Raw genomic sequence first — 20568 nt, forward strand, 5'->3', positions numbered from 1 at the left:
AGTGAATAGTCATTTTTTTAAAAATTCTCTATAAAGCGTCAATTCAAGTGTTATTTTTGCTTTTACATTTTTGTCATTTGTTGGTAACAGCATCTGAAAACCAGCCCGCTTTTTTAGCATCTGTTTACCTGATGTTTGTTTTAACAGATGCGATGCCCACATCTTTGGGTAGTATGATGATGCCATCCCAAGAAAGTGAGTGGGAAGATCTCATCCGCACAGGACAGATGACCCCATTTGGCACGAAGATACCCCCTAAAGAAGAACGTAAACCACGTAAACTGATGTTAAATGATTCCTCAGATTTTGAGAAGTATCTCACTGATCAAGCACAATTGGCAGCACAGAGGAAGCGGAAGTTCACTCCCAAAAAAGTTAAAAAGAAACCAGTAGTCCTAAAGGACCCTAAAAATGTACCAATAGTAAATAAAGTTTCCACAGTTCCATCTGCTGAGAAAAAAATGAATAAAAGAATGAGAAAATTACAGAACAAAACGTTCCAGAATCAGTTCAAGATAGGAGCCCCACGTAAAAAATACAATGCAATAGCTGAAGAAGACATTCAAGCAAATGATGATAGTGACAACTCTACTTACATACCTGAGGAAATAGAACTGAATATGAAAGAGGAGGAGGAGGAAGAAGAATTTGTGCTTGATAGCCCTGTATCTGATTATGAGTTAAAACCACTTCCTCGTAAATCGCTTAAAAAAAAGGCCCAAGATCATGATCCGGACCCAGAGTTTCTTCCGAGCTCCGATGAAGATGTAGAAGAGTTACCCCACTCAGCAAAAGTTAAGCGGTGCAGAGATGACGGAGATGTCAAGTTGTACAAACAAAGGCTACGGTATGCTTCCATGAAGTGTGTTGCGCTTAACTGAAACTCAATTGTTCTGGTTTGGACTTTGATTCATTGATTTTCTTTTCCCTTAGACTATGGCAAAAGCAGCGACTGAAAGAGGAACATAGGCGTATAACAGCCGAGGAGTCAGAGGACAGCGATGTGGAGTTTGATGAGGGATTCCGCGTGCCTGGGGCTCTGTGGAAAAAGCTGTACAAGTACTGATCTCTTATCCTTCTTATTATTCTTGCTGTATGTGTATGTTTAACTATTGGAAAAGGACATACATAAGAAATTAAACTGAGCACAAATTGGTAATAAAATAAATTGCAAGGTTGTTAATCCAAAGTGTTCTAAGAGCATTTATTACAATTGTTTTGTGACTCTTCTTCACGGTCTAAATCTATTTAGAGTGCTGTCACCTGTGCCCTGTGAACAAATAATTATTATCCAATAAGCAATTGGTAATAAATACTATGTTTTCTATTTGTAATGTATTTTAATATTCATATGGCACATTATGCTCTTACATTCTACTTTGTTGTCTAAATTACTTATGTATTTCCTTTGTTTACAGTTTTATTTGTTTTCCCTACAGGTACCAGCAGACAGGTGTTCGTTGGTTGTGGGAACTGCATTGCCAACAGGCAGGAGGCATTCTGGGAGATGAGATGGGATTGGGCAAAACCATCCAGATAATTGTCTTCCTGGCAGGCCTGAGCTACAGCCGGATAAGGACACGAGGCTCAGATTACAGGCAAGTGGCTGCCCTGTAGACTGCCAGTCTAAGCCTCCCATGAATATTTCATCAGCATTATTACAGAGAGGGCGGACCTGCTGAATTATTCACCGCATTTCAATTAGATAGTTCCTTTAATTCGCTTAGTGGGGAGGGGGGTAAAGTCCGCTTATGACAGGGAGGGGAGTTGCAGGGCACAGTTTATTAAAGAGCTAACACTAGTAATGAATTCTTGGCTTGCGCATTTGTGTCTTTGATTCAGCTTATGTCTTACCACTGACTGCTTGATATTCCATGTTTGGCAATAGGACATGGCATAGGCGCAGAGAGATGCTTGGAGCATATAGAGAATATTGATGTCTTGGGAGAAAGACAATTTGTAGTTGTGTGCACTAAATTACATATTAACCCTTTTTCCTGATCAGAATTGTTCATGTGTTTTCAGAAGTTTTTTCTATTTGATGCCAGTTTTCCGCCACTTGTGCTTTCTACTGACACATTGGGCGGTATTCAATGAGCCTGATTCGCCAGGTTTTTATGGCGAATTTGTGCTGTTTGGCGAATTTTTGACTAAAACGGTGAATCATTCAATGACCAGATGGCGAATACATTTGAAGGTTTTTTTCGCCATGATTCACCGAGTAGCAATCGCTATCTTTTTATGGTGAAGTTGAAGGTGAACTTTTAACATAAAGTGTTTTGTTTTTTACATTTGGTGTAAAAAAATCAGGAATTTTATTCTGAGGAGGGGCATGCTATTTTTATTCATGTGCTGTAAGCACATGAATATATATTTAATAAAAAAAAAATTTTTTTTACACAGCAGCCAGCAGGGGGCCGGAGCCGAGCCGCTCATTAGATATTCATATATTCACTGCACCCGATCGTTACATATGCACGATCGGGTGTAGTGAATATACCCGGTCCCCTGCTGGCACCCCCGGGGGGCAGCCTGTGCTGCCTGGCACACGGGGAGCCCACCTCCCCCCCACATACGCTCTGGGGCAGGCAGAGAGACTTCCATCTCCCTGTCTGCCACCGTCCTCAGGCTCCCTGCGGCGTTCGCCACAGGAGCTTATATTCGCCGGTCAGGGGCAGCGAGCCCCTGACTCGTTGAATACCGGAGCTGGCGAGGTTCCGGAACGTGGCGAATGTGCAGCGAATCCATAACAGGATTCGCTGCACCTCGCCGGTATTCACATTAAATACCGCCCATTAATGGAACATGAGCACAAAATGATACATAACATGTTTATGAGCACTCTTAGCATCCGCACTTAAGGAGCATAAACACATGACAATTTCAGCCCCTTGTCTAAGCGATCTGACCAGATGGCTTAGAAATGGAGCACTGATTGCTCCGTGGGTATGCCCTGCAGCGATGACGATTGGTGATACGCGGTCCCGGGCAATGCCCCTGGCTTTCCCTAGATCGCGGGGCTTTGCTTATCAAAAATAGGCAAAGTCCCGCTCAGCACACAGCATCACAGGGTGCACCACAATGTGTGCTAAGCAATCGCGCTGAAGCACGTCGCTCAGTCAAAATGCCGTGTTGCCCTGTGTATGCGGGGCTTTAGATTTCTTTTTTCATAAAAAAACATTAGATTTATTCTTTTCTTTATGAAGCCTATCTAAAAAATGTTAATCTTTGTTTTGTTGTTGCTCTCTAAGGAGCCCATGTACTAACATTATTTTTACTAAGATAATGTAAAAAAATGTGTTTTCACACTATTCTAAAGGGGTTTTTGGAGCAGTTTCCATGAAAAACTGCTCCAAAACCTTCAATTCGCATTTTTTAGTAAGCCGATCGCATTTCCTGTACTTCTAATCGGAAATGTGATCTGGCCAAATGGACTAAAAATCACAGGGCTCAGATGCAAATTCTGCACATCTGCAATGGTAAGTATAAATCAGTGGAGCAAGGGGTCCGCGGCCCATAGGGGAGTAGTCGCGCGTAGGAGGGGGTTTCTGCAGCACATGTGCAGTATAGCATTGAGGTATTTTTCGTGAAGTATATCCCAATGGTGTTGCAGAGACCCATCACTGGGACAGAGACTTATCGCAAGCTCTGTCCCTACATGCGATAATTGATGCATCTGTGTGATGTATTCAATTATCGCATTGATATTTTGGCCGATATTGGCCCTTATTCTGATCTCGGCGGTACGGCCCGCGTGCGGCCGTACCGCCGATGTTTTCACTCTGCACATGCGCAGAGGTCACTCTGCGCATGTGCAGGCGAAATCGCCGCACAAAAATTTTATACGCCGCAAAGGGGGCGTGAGGGGCTTAATAGCCTCATTTCCCTATGCATACGCCCCGCGTTTCATGGGCGTTCCCATGCAAACGCGGGGCGTATGCATGGTAATGAGGCTATGACGCCAGTGATGGGGGCGGAAAGCTGACATCGCCGGATGTCAGCTCTCCGCCCCCATACAAGCTTTCACACGGACGATTGTCCGTGTGGTCTAAGCTTGCGTGAGCTGGTGGAGCGTGCGGCCCTGCCTTCGATGGTCGTCGACCATCGAATGCAGGGGGCAGCTCCCACCATGGTGGAGGCGTACGCCCCACCATTTTCATGCGGATCGCCAGCCGTCCGCGTACGGACGGCCGTGGCGATCCGTCTTGTAGGCGGGGATTGGTTTGTGCGGCCGGAGCAACGTATGCGGCTCCGGCCGCACAGATCAGAATAAGGGCCATTATCACATTACATCTGCATCCTCAGATGCAGATCAGGATGTGATCAGGATCAGATTTATTAAGCCTGGTGAAGTGATAAAGTAGTGTGCAGCAGACAGTTGGGTCCTAACTGTCTTAAGAGCTGATTGGCTGGTGCTTTTTTCACCAACTTCTTTATCACTTCACCATGCTTAATAAATCTTACCCTAAATCTGTCACTGACATGAGTGTCCCTACTCTGTACTTTTATATTAGATGCTTTGTATGGTGGTGAACGTTGGGCCTTATGCAGAACTTTGTTGACTTGATGTTCATACACATCTCCAATGTTTTAGATCAGCTCTTCATTGACATCTATAGCGTTTGGCTGGTGTCTGGATGCATCCCAAAAAATGGGGTTGCATTTACCCCATTTTCTTGATGTGCTGTAGCCAGTAATTGATTGGACCCCCACAGGCATGATTTCCTGGACATCCTGAATGACCCGAAGGTTACTCAGATGACTAATGGTGTACACGCGGTGCAAAACACAGCTGTCAATACATTACGATATAGTAGAAATAGATTGCTGCACAGTCTGGGTGTCACTCTTGACTCCTCCCTCTCCTTTGCACCCCACATCCAAGCCCTGGCCCATTCTTGCTGGTTCCAGTTACGCAACATTGCTCGCATCAGGCCCTTTCTCTCACAGAGTGCAACTAAGCTGATCATCCACTCATTGGTCATCTCACGACTCGACTACTGCAATGTTCTCCTCACCGGCCTCGCTCAATCCCAACTGGCTCCTCTCCAATCTGTCCTCAATGCTGCAGCCAGGCTTATCTTCCTCTCCCGCCGCTCTAATTTTGCCACTCCCCTTCAACAAAATCTGCACTGGCTTCCATACCCCTACAGAATCCTCTTCAAACACCTCACACTCTCATACAGGGCCATCTCTAATTCCATTGCTCCACATATCTCTAACCTCATCTCCATTCATACACCCTCCCGCCCTCTACGGTCGGCTGACGACTGTCGTCTCTCCTCCACCCTGATCACTGCTTCCCATGCTAGAGTACAGGACTTTGCCTGTGCTGCACCCCTTCAGTGGAACGCACTCCCTCGCTCCATTAGACTCTCCCCGACCTTGCAAAGCTTCAAACGGGCACTGAAAACTCACCTATTCATCAAAGCATACCCTTCCACTGCATAAACCAGATGGTTCTCCGACCCCTTGCCTGTTTACATCCTGCTATCTAACCACCACCCACTTGCTTGCACCTCTTGTAATCTGTCTGTCTCCCCTTCCTACTAGATTGTAAGCTCCTCCGAGTAGGGCCCTCTTCCCTCCTGTTGTCATAGCCCACTTCTCTTCACATGTCACTCACAGCTCTCCTATACTCCAACACTCAGTGACCATCTTTGTCCGCATACTCATCTCCATCATTGGCATCTAGCCTCTAGTTGTATGTTGATTGAGTCCTCACTACTTATATCCGAGCTGTAATGTGTATTGAACTGTGGCGCTCTTTATTTGTACTGTATTCTTGTTATTTATTCAATGTTATGCCAAGCTTTGTCTCCTTGTATTGTTCCTTTGTACGGCGCTGCGAAACACTTGTGGCGCCTTATAAATAAAATTATAATAATAATACCCGTTCTATGTAAATAATAAAGTGAACATTTATGGTATTTCTGTTCTAAGTTTCTGCCATTTTGCTGATCATGTTTGTTTGTTTGTTTGAATGAGTAAATTGCATTTTCTCTCTTAGATCTATAAAGCTTTAATCCAGGGGTCCTCCAACTATTTTGCTGTGGGACCCCATCAGACAATAAAAATTATTACAGGACCCCAGCAAGTTGATACAGAAGCTCATCACATCACATTTGTAGTCAGCAGACAGCATAAACTGATGTGAGGAGTCTAAAATAACAGACAATTCAACCGATTTTTCAGACTCCTTGAATCTCTGACTAAAGGAGCCCATACACGCTCCGTTCTGCTCCGTCCGTTTTGTACTCTGAGATGCGCGCTCCCACGCATCTCATCGTACAGTACAAAAAGTATGTGCTAGCTTTACATCGCATTGCATGCACAAGGCATGTGATGCGATACGATGTGTACTTTAAAAGTACTAAACGGACGCGCAGAACGGAGCGTGTATGGGCTCCCTAAGATTAGAAAAGTCCTCAGCCTGATGGTCAGCAACAGGGAGTCGCGACCCCATGCTGAGAAGGTCGGTACCCACTTTGGGGTCAGAAGCCACAGTTTGAGAACCGCTACTTTAATCCTTTATGTTCTGCCTATAGGAAGGATAACTTAAACCCTGTCTACTTTCACAGCTTTAGAATTGTATTACTTTATAAATAAAACTATTGGTGCGTACACAAGGTGAGATTTTACTTTCTGTTTGACCCCTATTCTATCTGGCTTTCGATTCTTTAAGCAAAATCTATAGAGAAATCTTGGAAATCTCACCGTGTGTACCCTCTATATGATTTTTCAATGAGACATTATAGATTTATAATAACCTTGTAATTACAAAAATATTCCTTTTTATTTTACAGGTATGAAGGACTGGGTCCCAGTATCATTGTATGTCCAGCCACTGTAATGTACCAGTGGGTCAAGGAATTCCATGTTTGGTGGCCACAATTGCGTATAGCTGTCCTTCACGAGACTGGGAGCTTTCCTGGGAAAAAGGTAATTCATTTTGTCTTCTTCTGTACATCTGAATGCAGTGTGAGCATCTAACATTTAATTTGGAGGCCTTTTCGCAAAAATCAATAAGATGGTAGTTTTAATTAATTCAGTGTAAGAAATTAAATAAATTGGCCCATTGAGTGTATAGCGGGCCCTGCATACATTTTTATATATTGTACGTCAAGTTGTGCAATCTTGCCTGCTGATATTTTTATGTTGGTGTTTGATTTCTGGACTATTTAAATGTTTAATATCAAATAAACTAAATTTACAGAGATTGAATTATTTTAAAATAAACTTAATAAAAAACAAAACAAAAACCTGTAACCACTTTTGTATGTTACCAAAAGTGGTACAATGAGTAGTACTAAGTTGGTTATTAGGATTCGGTATGAAATCCCGGCGGTCGGGATCCCGGCGTTCAAAATCCCGACGCCGGAATCCCGACCGCCGAAATCCCGACAAGGGGGGGGGGCGTGGATCGCCCCCCCCCCTTGCGGGCTTGCTGCGCTCGCCACGCAGCGGGCCCGGTGCCTCGCTACGCTCGGCACGCTAATTTATTCTCCCTCCAGGGGTGTCGTGGACACCCACGGAGGGAGAAAGTGTCGGGATTTCGGCCGTCTGGATTCTGAACGCCGGGATCCCGACCGCCGGGATTTTAACTGCATCCCGGTTATTATTATCACAGTAATACAAACAGGCTAGACATATTATTAAAGTCACAGGGTAACCAGCATTTTCACATTGTTACAAGTGGTCACATTATAACTTGCCTATAGAAACTGGCATATTTCTGAGAAATGTAGAGGGGAGATGATTGAAGGTAGAGCTTACATTATAGAAAAGGTTATGAGTATTTTAAAGCAGCTCGTCCTTTATGCATGCTCTCTCCATATGTTTGGCTCTTGTGCATGACTTTCTCAATATTAATTTGAATCCCAGTGCAATAATTAGGCATCTGTAGTATATAGACAATGAAATAAAATTTCAGCTAGAAATAAGCATGGAGTGCTCTCCGACTTTTTACATATATCCAATGGTTGTACATATGAAGTTGTAAAAGCTTATGCTCCCTGCTGTTTGTCTAATGAGAGAGAACGAAGAAGCCAGCAGAGGGGGCTAGAACACCACTCAATTTGACGTTGTCACTGCAGACCTCAAAGTTGACAGGTTTAATTGAAGTGTGACAGGAAAAAGGGCTAAAGGCCCATACACACTAGAAGATTTTCATTTCAAAAGACTTTGCCAAAATCTTTGAAAGATATATCTATATAGTAGTGCATACACACTGAGCTATTTTCCCCAAAGAGCAAGAGTTTTTCAGGAGATGAAAGACTTTGCTTAAAATCTTTCATTATAAGGCTATTTACATAATGGGCTGGGTTTGAATACCAAAGGTGGGAGCAGGGGCCATTTTATCAAGTGAATTCCTGTTCTTGGGGCCTGATTAAAAACTGATTGCTGGACTGCATATATTCAGAGCCCTGCAATCAAGTACATGCCGCCCCACCCAGGGAAATCCCTCCCATGTGCACAGCTGCGATTGTATTTGCAACCGTGCACATAGGGAGAAATCCATTCACTGCCATAATAAAATTAGGGTTACCACCTTTGTTTTGAGAGATTCCCGTACAGTGGCCCGCCCCTTGACTCGCCTTATCATGATTTTTTTAACCTTAGCTAAAATTCTATTCTTGATTTTGCACACCGTAATGCCACTTACACATTTTGCCACACATTGTAATGCCCATTACACATTATGCCACACATCGTAATGCCCATTACATGTTATGCCACATACTACGATGGCCATTACACATTATGCCCTACACCGCAATGCCCACTACGCCACATACCATAATTCCCATTACACATAATGCCACACACTGTGATACCTATTACATATTATACCACACACCGTAATGGCTATTACATGTTATGCCACATTAGTGCCGCTTACCTACATGCTTATTGCTAGGGATTTCTTGCTCAATGCCAGCTCCTTCATGCTCGCTGCCAGGGCCTTCATGGTTGATTCCATGGGGGAGTAAAGTGCTAGTTGCCATGGGGAAGTTTGAGAGTGGTGAGAGCAACAGTCACGCAGCCGGGTCGAGAGCGTTGTGCAGCAGGGAGCGAAATAGCTGCAGACATGCTCATCGGTCCCGCTGTCGGGTGGCGGGTGAGAGAAGAGCTCTCACTCTCAGCGCAACTCTGCATCAGCTGCTGCGGAGAGTGAGTAATTAGTGTTGGCACCACTGCCGGACTCCCGGACATGCTATAATCCGGGAACGCCACCGGTCCGGATTCCTGACACTGGGCTTAATTACCGGGATGCCCGGATTAATCCCGAATGGGTGGTAACCCTAAATAAAATATACATTGGTGGCCAGTGGCGGCTGTAACTTATACATTGCTGGCCTGCGCCGGCAATGTATACGTTGCCGCCATAAAAATGATAGGTACTTGTGTATTATCATGGCGCCCCCGATTTCCATCGCAGGTCATTGTACAAACAAAAATCGCATCACATGCGATATGATCGCATGCGATGCGACCGATTTTAAGTCGCACATGCACCCAGATGCCTAATTCCTATGTTAAATGCCCCCCAGACCCGATTTTAGATTGTACACCCACCCTAATGGGTAATGACTATGTTAAATGCCCCCCCATTGTTAATGCCACCCCACTATCAACGCCAACCCGAAGCGTGGCGAGCACAGCGAGCCACACGAGGGGACGCGTAATACTTGTGAAGTTATGCGCGTCCCCTCGAGGGGCTCGCTGCGCTCGCCACGCTTCGGGCTCGCCACACTCTATAAAATCTACTCCACGCCGACGTGGATAGTGGGGGTATGAAAAGGTCGGAGGACGCATACCGCCGCCCCTCACGGGCTCGCTGCGCTCGCCACGCTTCGGATTGGCGTTGATAGTGGGGTGGCGTTAACAATGGGGGGGCATTTAACATACTTATTAACCATTAAGGTGGGGATACAATTAAAAATCGGGTCTGGCTGGGCATTTAATATTGAAATTGCGTCGCATCGCATGCCATTATAATGGCATGCGATGCGATATTAAAATTGTACACTCTTCCCGAGAAAAGCCTCAAATCGGTCCCATCGCATGCCATCGCATACCTTAATTAGGGGTATGCGATGCGATGGGCGCCGTGATAATACACAAGTACCAAATGATACATTGGAGGGCAGTGGTGCCAGTAATATATACATTGCTGGCATGTGCGGGGCATTCTGCAGGCCGTCTCTGCTGTGCAGGCAGAGACGGACGCTGCGGAGCGGCGTGGAAACGGCGGCAGGGTGAGTATGCATGGGGGGGGGGGGGGTAGAAGGGGGAGGGAGTGGGCGGGCGGTCAGCTGGGCTGAAAGTTTATCATCTTTCAGCCCGGGCGCTGCGTACACACACAGCGATGATGGATGTAAAACCATCCATCATCGCTGGCATACTGGTAAAACCAGCAGATGGGAGACTTTGCTAGTGATGATGCAGAATCGCGCATCATCGCTAGTCTCCCATCGATGGCCCATACACACGCTTTTCAGCTGAAAATCGCTAAGTGTGTTTGGGCCTTAAAAGGTTGATTTTATAGGTTCACAAATAAGATCAATATACAAAAAATTATAAAAATATACTAGCATTTACAAATCTAAATGTCATATGTTCCTGCATTTAGTTATTTGTCATGCAGACACTATCATTGAATAATCTAAATATACTATGTATAGAAAATAGTTCCTATGTCTTACTATTTACTAGTGATCCAAAATGTATTGCAAAGCAAATGCTTGCTTTAGAACTTTTTCTGTGCATTACTTCTATTTTTCTGAGTGTCCCTATACAGCACAACACTGCATTAAACATGTTAATGTTCTAACTCTGCTCCAGTTTGATATCACACTGCATGACCTGCTCGGAGACTTGTTTATTCACTGCTGAAGGTATAATTAAGGGTCAGTTGCTCCATGGATCTTATCTTTATTATAGTGAGAGGCGAATTTATCTCTCTTGACTTCTCTGGGAACAAAAAATAGTCCCTGGAGTGCAGGAAGGAGCGAGGCGCTCTCTCCTGTAAAGCAAAGGCATGCTGCATCAGGCTAATTATCAGCACAGGCCTGTTAATCTAACAAGAAGGGAGACGGACGAGCCTTGTCTTACTGATGTGCATGCAATCTATGGATAGATGTTTATTAAGGGCTAGCTAGAGCATAGGTTTTTATTAACTGTATTACTTATTACAGTTTGAACATTGTGTCTGTTTTGAATGGTATGTTTTAGTTGTTCATTACTTATGTTTCAAGTTAGTCATATTACTTATCTGTTCCTGATGAAGCTTGTGAACTGTTTTAATTGTCTGTTTTTCTACCTCCTGTGTCAATTATGTGTGTTCTGTGGGGAGTATTCTATAAAAGCAGAGCAGACACATTGAAGTAAAATATAATTTATGCTCTACAGTCCTGGACACCAGTTTATAGCCACATCCTGTAAATGTAGAAACCCTTAGGGCGGTTTCACACTGTCCGGCTCCTGCCGGACGGGAAATTACCGCACGGCTTAAAAGCCGTGCCGCCCCTACAGTGTGTGATGGACAGCTCTGTGTCCATTCACACTGGACGGTCACGGCACGGCCGCCGGGTAGCAGCCGGATCTTACCACTGCAGTGTCCGGCTGCCGTGCAGTGGCCGTCCCGTTCTGCCCATTCAGTGTGGTGTGGAAGGCAATGGGCGCCTTGCCACACCACGGAAATTACCGGATACTTACGCCCGCCCCCATGTGACGAGTAGGGCGGGCGTACACCCCGTCAGACTGGAAATGCCAGTCAAACTGTTTGGACCCACCCCCATGTGACGTGGGGGCGGGGCCACAGGATCTCCAAACCGGACCATGTGAAAGGTCCAGAAATCCGGCTAAAAGCCGGACAAAGTGGGTCCGGCTTTTTTCCGTCCGGTCAAAACCAGAGTGTATGAAACCAGCCTTAGGGCAGTTTCAAACGCTCCGGCTTCTGCCGGGCAGTGAAACCCTGCACAGACAAAACAGTAGTTAATAATAAACATGATTGTGTCCATTTACACGGGATGGCCACGGCCAGGCCACTCAGTTGCAGCCGGATGTCACCACTGGAAGGGGCGACTGCCGGGCTGTGGCCATCCCCACCATTGTAAACTTCTGTGCACGGCTTGTTGGCCATGCAGGGTTTCGCCGCCCGGCAGCTGCTGGTGTTTTTCTACCACAAGTGTGCCTTGAGCTGTTCTAAAGTGTGCCCCCAGATCTAGAGATGCCCAAACCAGTTTACAGCTACCACCAGTAGAAAAAGGGGTTTGTGGGGCAAAAAGTGTCCCGAGAGGGCGCCTAAAAATGGGTGGCTTTGCTTAAGCTGCGGTTTCGATGGTTTGGGAGTCAGGCCCAAACAAACAAAAATATACAGTAAAGAAAAGGGATGTGAAACCGCGCTTTACCTGATGCAACAGGTGGTAAATTAAAAAGCACATTTCATAAAATTATACACTTTAAAATGAATTTCATATAGACATGATAATACTGGTAGTAGTATTCATCCGTTCCTAGAAATGCTTCCTGGTAGTGTCCCAAGTGAATTTGGCCGGTGGTGGTAGGACTAGTGATTAATGAGAAAATCGTATTTCTACCATGAACTAGTTGAGACACTACCAGGAAGCATTTCTAGGAATGGACACTGGGACACTATTCCATGGAAAAATTGGGTGACTATCCTGGCTCCATTTTATGAATACTACTACCAGTATTATCATGTCTGTATGAAATTCATTTTAAAGTGTATAATTTTATTAAATGTGCTTTTTAATTTTCCACCTGTTGCATGTTATTAGGTAAAGCGCGGTTTCACATCCCTTTTCTTTACTGTATATTACAGCCACCACCAGTTCATCTGTTATTACCGGTCTCTTCTTTTCATGTATTTTATTTTTGTTACCTGTGGGGACCTGTGTGATTGTTTTTTTTATATGGAGGCCAATAGGTTTGGTTTTTTCCTGTGGGGGCCAATGTGTTTTGCCCTGTGGGGATCTCATGGTGTGCCATGGCAATTTTAAACTCTTATTTAAGGCCCATACACAGTGGGCGACTTTCACGTGCAAGCCGCTCAGCTTTCTCGTTTGAGAAGCTTTCAGCATGAAAGCCGCCCAGTGTGTACGGCCCAGCAGTGAGCGGTGATGTGCGCCCAGCGGTCCTCCCCCCTGCTAAAGGCACCGGCAGGGGGAAAGCCGGTCATACACCCTGGGCATAATTGCCCAGTGTAAATGGACCTTTAGTGTGCCGAGAGGTAAAAAGGTTGAAAATCACTGCCTTAGAGATTGACATCTAAATGAATAAGGGCAATGGAAGACTGCTCTCTAGGAAGCTCTCATCAAAAAAAATGGATTTTCCCAAGTGCATTTTCAGTGGAGCGTTATTATGTCTCTGCAGGGAAAACCCTGCTGATTCAGCTTGAGAATGGCAGCTATTAAACTAGAAGGGATCTCAGTCATAGATACTTGGGTTGAGTTTAGAGACTCAGGGGTCCATTTATAATTTAGAGATCTGGGCATTATATGAGCGCCCAGGATCGCACTAGAAAATGGGATCCTATCGGCCAGATGTATCATACAGCAACAAGCAAGGGACAGGGGCTCCGAAAGATGCTAGTTTCTGCAATGTGCCAAATGTGTAGAGCCAATGCTACTGCACATGCACAGGGGCCATTTTTAGTGAGGGTTCTGGGGAACCCTCTGCCGCCTGCAGATGCAAAAGTGTAACCCATAGGCTACAATGGACTATCGCCAATGGGATTGCTTCTGGCAGAATCACATACCACATAGAAACCTATGTGGAATATAGTTGCTGGTGGTAATGGAGAGATTGTATCAGTTATTGGAGATATCTGTCGAGAGCCCCCCTACATAGGGGTGTATTCAATGTGGGCGGCGAGTCCCTGATGGCAAATAGACAAAAAAAAAGAAAACATAGATTTAATTTGTATGAACAATCGTTTTTGTCCTTTTTCCGGTGTTTGGCAGCATATGGTTGACTGTCGTGCTCTCATCCATTACCAGACTTTCTTCCCAACCAGCCAGATCTGTCAGATGGTCTGCCAGATAATTGTATAGTGTATGCCCTACTTTAGATTTACAGTGTGTACACACAGTGCGATTTGGGCTATCGATTTGATTATATAGTTAAAATCGATAGCAAGTTAGTGCAAATCGCAAAATTGCACTGTTTAGTCAACCCTGAGTGTGATTCAGTCCTGATGTGCAGCCTCTGAATGGAAAGTCGAAATAGACTCTGCAGAACAGCCTATTTCTACTATCTAAGAACAAGGGCCAGGCTGCTCTGTGCATAATGTCTCCCCCTCCCCGTGCCATCCCTCCCTCCCGAGTCCCAGCGACCGCACACCTTGAGAGAGTTAACAAACACAGCCTGTAACATGACAGGAGCTGATTGGTTAGCACTTTGTCTCTCCTCGTGTTCTCTTTCTCCAGGGAACAGATGTACTAATCAATGGAGAGAGATAAAGTGCCAACCATTCAGCCCAAAACTGCCATGTCTCAGACTATGGTTGATTTGGTAAATAGACCCCCCCCCCCATCCCAAAATTCTTATAGTGCTGATAATGAAATAAATGCTGGGTGTAAACTAAAGAATATTGACCATAATGGGGGCATTAATTGCTATGTATGTGTGTCTGCTATTATTACCCAAGTGTGCAAAAGGGAAGGCAAATATTATGTTTCTTAGCTCGGTCTGCCTTATAGGAAATAAGTTATTGCATTTAATTAAATTTCAGACATGAGATTACGATCACACAGGGATATACTGTATAAGAATTATAATCTAATAATAAAATACTAATCATTATACACTGGTAAAGAAAAAGTGTCATTACTACATAAAACCTAATCAGCTGTACGCTTTCACTTTACATAAAGTTAAACAAACTGCAAAGAGAGAAAAAAAAAGTTAGGAAACAGCCCCTGCCCCTCCTAAATTCAACAAACCATTATTTTCCCTCTACATCATGTGAAAATGTACTTGCTAAAAGAAGGTAGCCAGGTTTGTATCTCTATATACCGTATATATACACTTTACCGCTATCTGTGAGAAAACAGCTACATGGTAGTCTTGGAAATACTGCTTGGTATTTTACTAGACTATAATTTGCATGACCAGTAGGTGGTTGTGGGTGGGTGATACCCAGGCTCCGGGGCAAGACTCGTTTGTATAACAATAGGAACTCTGACTCTGAAATAATACAAATAGGAAAATCCATTTATTCTATCACTTGATGTAATATCTGATTACAATATGCAAATTATTTATTATCATGATTGCTGTAATATTATTGAAAAATTGTACAACCACACATAACATTGATGTATCTGTATTTATATAATGATTAACATGTTATGTTTACCTTCATTGTGCAATTGTATTTTGATGCCTCAATACAATAAAAAATGTAAATTTAAAAAGAAAAGGAAAAGAAAATGTACTTGCTTATTGAAACTATTTCTTAAACTAGAGCCTCCCTTTTCTGGTCTTCCTGTTCGAAATCATTGCTAATATGTTGCTGGTTGATACAGATAAAGCTGATTGGGGAAATTGGAAATAGTCGTGGTGTCCTCATTACCTCCTACTCTAATGTGCGCTTAATGCAAGAAGAACTGCAGAAATATCACTGGCACTACATTATCCTGGATGAAGGACACAAGATTCGCAATCCCAATGCAGCTGTCACTATTGCATGCAAACAGGTGAGTGTGAAAGATCTTACAGTGCGCACTATAGCTGTGTATCTTAGTTACTGTTGGGCTGATAGAGCGAATCCAAAATCTGTATCATGGCATTGACTGCACGTATCTATGTCATCTTCTGTGAGGATGGAACTTGGCTAGATCAGCCTTTCAGTGATATAAGGTGTTTAGGGGCGAAAACTGGATGGTGAAATTGTGAATGCATGCAACCTCCTGAACTTGTTCGAGTGGCATGAGTGTAGGGGGGCTGATTCCGAATTATACACTATTGCACAGCTGCAAGAAAGCAGCTATACAGTACTGTACAGCTCATATGCACATGCAGCAGGAGACGGCTGGTGTAAATGGCTTCCATATTCCGCTGGTGCATCTGATGCACTGTGGTGCCATCATCATCCACTCCCACCCCCTGTCTGCTGATAAAACACTCTGAACCCAAGGACACTCCTTTCCTGTTCGCTCTCTTCTTATATATATTTTTCTTTTCTTCCCATCTCTATCGGGGCACGTTTTGGCCCCCAAGATATTGGAGGTCTTCCTCCTTCCCCCTTAATGTAAAATAGATCATCTCATAATAGTTATATGTACAACAGTAATGTCCTCCAATTGTTTATTCACTTAAGATCTGTTCATCATTGTCAAAATTTGGATGTGATTATTGTAATTGATTTTGATCTGCTTAATAAAAAGTTGATTATAAAAAAAAAACACTCTAACCCCATTTCCTTTCTGGGTACTTCATAATGTGCTTTTCTACGGACCATGCCCAGTGCTGTAAATTGCCGGGCCCCCCACAGCCAACATAAATCATTTCTGGGGAGGGCACTGGTGTGTGTAGGTCTGCATAGTGAGCCATGATTTGTGTATGAGCAAATGAACACCAAGATGAAGTAATAAAATGTATTTCTATAAATATTTTTTTCTTTTTTGCTCTTGCCAGTTCCGTACCCCTCATCGTATAATCCTGTCTGGATCTCCAGTGCAAAACAATTTGCGGGAACTGTGGTCTTTGTTTGACTTTGTCTTCCCAGGAAAGCTCGGTACTCTGCCTGTTTTCATGGAGCAATTCTCTGTACCCATCACCATGGGAGGGTACTCAAATGCATCTCCTGTGCAGGTAAAACTTTATTTACAGTATATGTTACCAGATCCAATTAATGCTCACAAATATACAAATAATCATTTGTTACATGTACAAATAGCATCTGGGAATTCAAAATAACTCAAAATTCTCCTAATTAAACAGTTTGGCAATGCCTTGCTATAATAACTGTAGGATAAAATGCCAGCGTATATGACCTTATTGCTAAACAGCAGATATTTGGGGAAATTTACTAAGAATAGAAATACAATTTTTCATATTCGTATTCTTCTTACGAATGCATACCACTGCATTAACCATATGCAAATTCGTATTCTGGAAGGGAATTTACAAAGCAGTCAAATATGACTGCTTTGTATTTTCCGATGGCGTATGCATTTGTATTTAGCAGCCTTATATACGGCCACAAAATATGAATTCCTATAGGCAGCCTGCACAGATCAGTCAGATCCATGCAGGGTGCAGTGTAAAATAAAAAAAAAAATAATAATAAAAAAAACAACAACGCGTGAGGTCCCCCCCACGGCCATAACCAGCCCCAGGCTCACAGAGCCAGTCCTGGTTTTAAAAAAATCGGGAAAAAACGTGTAAGGTTCTCCTGTTTTTTTTAAACCAGCACCAGGCTCAAGGGCCAGTCCTGGTTCCCAAAATATCATTCTGTTGAATGGTGATTCCTATTCTGTCAATGGTGTATTCATTCATATTTGTAAATACAAATGTGCCATGAATACGAATGAACCAATTTTCAGGATAGTAAATCCTGAAAATACGAATACGCCTAAAAAAAATATCGTATTTTACTATACAAACACGATTTTTTTTTAGCCGTATTTGGCTTTCCCCATTATTTACTATTTTCTTCCCCTCACCGCCACCCCTGCTCCCTCCACCGGGCTCTCTGGTCGCAGGCATCCCTCCCGCTCCCAGGTCCCCTAGCCGGCATCTGCAGCTCCCCGGGAGTTGCATGTGATAAATCGCATGCAATGTATCACATGCAAAACTTAGCAAATGAAGTGCCTAATCACATGCGATCCCTGCCAGGGATCTGCGGGGACAATCGGTAATAAAGTATGGTGGCCTTCACATTGTTTTTTGGTTTAGGCAGTTCACTAGTTCACTATTGCTAGTTTTGAAGTTGTACTGAACACCAGATGGTTGCAGAAGGGTTGAGGTCAGACGGGAGGAACTACTCTCTATTTGTTGTTAGGGGTGAAGGTGACCATTTGGTGGTATCATTTTGAGATGGATAAGATGAAGACCATTACAGTGCTTAACAATGAAAAAAAGCTTACGTGTGGACATACTTATTTTTTACCAGGAAGATTTTTACTCAGAATTTTGGGGTGCGGTAAAACTAGCACCTCTGGCAAGCTCAGACAGAGTTTTTTAAGATTTTTTTTGTGTGTTTTTGAAGTTTGGTTTAAATTCATAGTTTCATACAATTCAGACTTTCCCTAGTGATAGCAGGATTAGCAGTAGAGACTCAATGTTGATCTGCCTCATACATGAGCTGTCGGTGAAGGGATTCACCTCCAGGGTCTATTAAACATTTATTGGTTTAAGAACTCCCTAGAAGAATAGGGTCAGTGGTAACGGAAAAAAGAATGTAGTCTGACAGCTGTTGGCAGGATTTGGGTTTGCAATGCAATAAACAAAGTGCAGCTTAAACATTGGATACACAGACAATTATGGATAATTAGCTCCTTCGGCAAATGCCTGAAGCATGTGGCAGCCATGGAGACCTTCTATCAGTGACCAGGTTTGTAAATAATAAGAAAAGCTGATGTGTGTAAATAACCAGTCATTTCTGGGTAGGAAAGATTCTGAGCACCCCTAAGTGTTATTAGGGTAAAGATGCACCTCACCTATGTGCAGCATTCTATAATTGCTCCGTAAATTAATTTGTGTTTTAAAAAAAGCCTTGTACAAATATGCTTGGATGATGTTTTTTGATTACATTATTTCTAAAAAAAAAATGTGGTTTATATTTTAGGTGAAAACCTCATATAAATGTGCTTGTGTTCTCCGTGACACCATAAACCCCTATCTACTAAGACGTATGAAGGCAGATGTAAAGATGAGCCTCTCTCTCCCTGACAAGAATGAACAGGTAACATATCTTGTTTTTATATATATATATATATATATATATATATATATATATATATCACACATTAGTACATTGAGGTAGGTGTACTATAACAGCTTTTATCATGCCACTATAGCTCTTTCTACATAGCCTCTTTTTTCCTTTCAGCCTATGGTCTATGGGTATGATGGGGTCTGGATGGACTCTGGGCACCAAGGAGTTAACTTCTAACACAGTGCGGCCACTGGCTTCTCATACTCTCACTGTTCTCAGGAACCCGTTTTTTCTTGGCGCCTGAGGTAACAGGGCACCTTTTCATGAGAGTGCTGCTGCCCTAAATATCTTTTTTAAAAAAAAATTATTTTTACAAACGGGTTGTTAGTGTTGCCGAGCTACAGATGGAGCCGACTCCATCTTTGCAGTGGATGGCGATTCTACCGCCATCCAGCGGCCGGCTACCGCCAGGGGCACGCGCGCACGAGATGCTTACGCGCCCCGTGGCAACAGAGCTTGGCGGGGGTCCCCACTGCTTCCCCTGCCATCAGGGGATGGGCAGGGAGATGCTGCCCATCCGCATGATACTGGGACGCGCATGCACATGAGATGCACGCGCATCCCAGTGTCTATCGCCGGCGCTCGCCAGTGAAAGGCATCTGGCGAGCACCGGCCAAAGATGGAGCCGGCTCCATCTGTAGTTCGCGGCTGCTGACTGCTCCATCACGCTCTTCCTGTGGCCGGTGGATGAACCTCATTGCTGCTCACACCTACCACCTCCCAGCACTTCACAATAGCCACAGGAGGAAACCAGGAGCAGGTAAGTGGGTCTTTGCTTGCAGAGGCCCAGGGAAGCGGCTCACGCTGCCACTGCAGGAGACAGCACTGGGGGCCTGGTATCAGCTCTCAGTCATCTCTGATCTCCTGCTAGACCACCAGAGAGTTTAGTTACTGCGGCAGGAGCCATTTTAAAGTGGCAGGATTTATCACAGAATTTGGCACAAGTACTTTGTGTGGTGTGAGCTGCACCAAAATGATCCAAAAGCCTACTGCCTCTCAAGAGTGCTAGCCTTCTTATAGAAGGAGTTGGACTTGGGCATAAGTTGTGCCTCCCTGTAGGTGCAGGTTTTGGCCCTCTCTGTCCTATTTCACCAGTGTGTGGAAGCTTCTTCCACAATATGTACATTTTTGAATGAAGTGTTGCACCTACAACCTCCCGTTCTTCCTCCGGTACAGCCCTGGGATTTGCCCCTAGTACTACGACTGCTACAGGATGCTCCTTTTGAGCCATTGGAATCAGGTGATCTTCTGTGGCTCATGTGGAAGCATTGTGTCATCGTTGCCCTTTTCTGGAGTTCTATGACGATAGAGCAGTGTTACACACTCGTTGGAGTACCAGGTGTCAGGTGTTCATGTCAATCAGGAGATTGTTGTGCCAGCATTCACTCCAGAACTATCCTGTTTCCTCTTTGGATCCCTTGTAGATATTGGACATGGTCCGGACACTGCTTATGTATTTTTGCTGGACTGCCCCCTTTCGTAAAACCGAGTCCTTATTTGTCCACAAGCGAAGCTGGCCAGCCTTGAAGCAATCGTTGACACGTTGGTTGTGCCAAACCATACAAAAGGACTATCTGTTGTCTCTTCTCTACTTG

At 44.1% G+C, this 20568-nt stretch overlaps 1 protein-coding gene across 1 annotated transcript in view; it reads left to right on the forward strand.

The window, feature by feature from the left end:
* ERCC6 (ERCC excision repair 6, chromatin remodeling factor) overlaps positions 1-20568 on the forward strand; it is a 49158-nt gene that overhangs the window by 14964 nt on the left and 13626 nt on the right. The window contains exons 5-11 of the mRNA XM_083146092.1: positions 148-847; positions 934-1059; positions 1440-1598; positions 6807-6942; positions 15558-15728; positions 16669-16845; positions 18824-18940. Of these exons, the coding sequence (XP_083002218.1) occupies positions 148-847; positions 934-1059; positions 1440-1598; positions 6807-6942; positions 15558-15728; positions 16669-16845; positions 18824-18940 (1586 nt within the window). The remainder of the gene's footprint in view (positions 1-147; positions 848-933; positions 1060-1439; positions 1599-6806; positions 6943-15557; positions 15729-16668; positions 16846-18823; positions 18941-20568) is intronic.

This window comes from Crinia signifera, chromosome 6 (assembly GCF_055691185.1).
Source record: "Crinia signifera chromosome 6, ASM5569118v1, whole genome shotgun sequence".
NCBI lineage: Eukaryota > Metazoa > Chordata > Amphibia > Anura > Myobatrachidae > Crinia > Crinia signifera.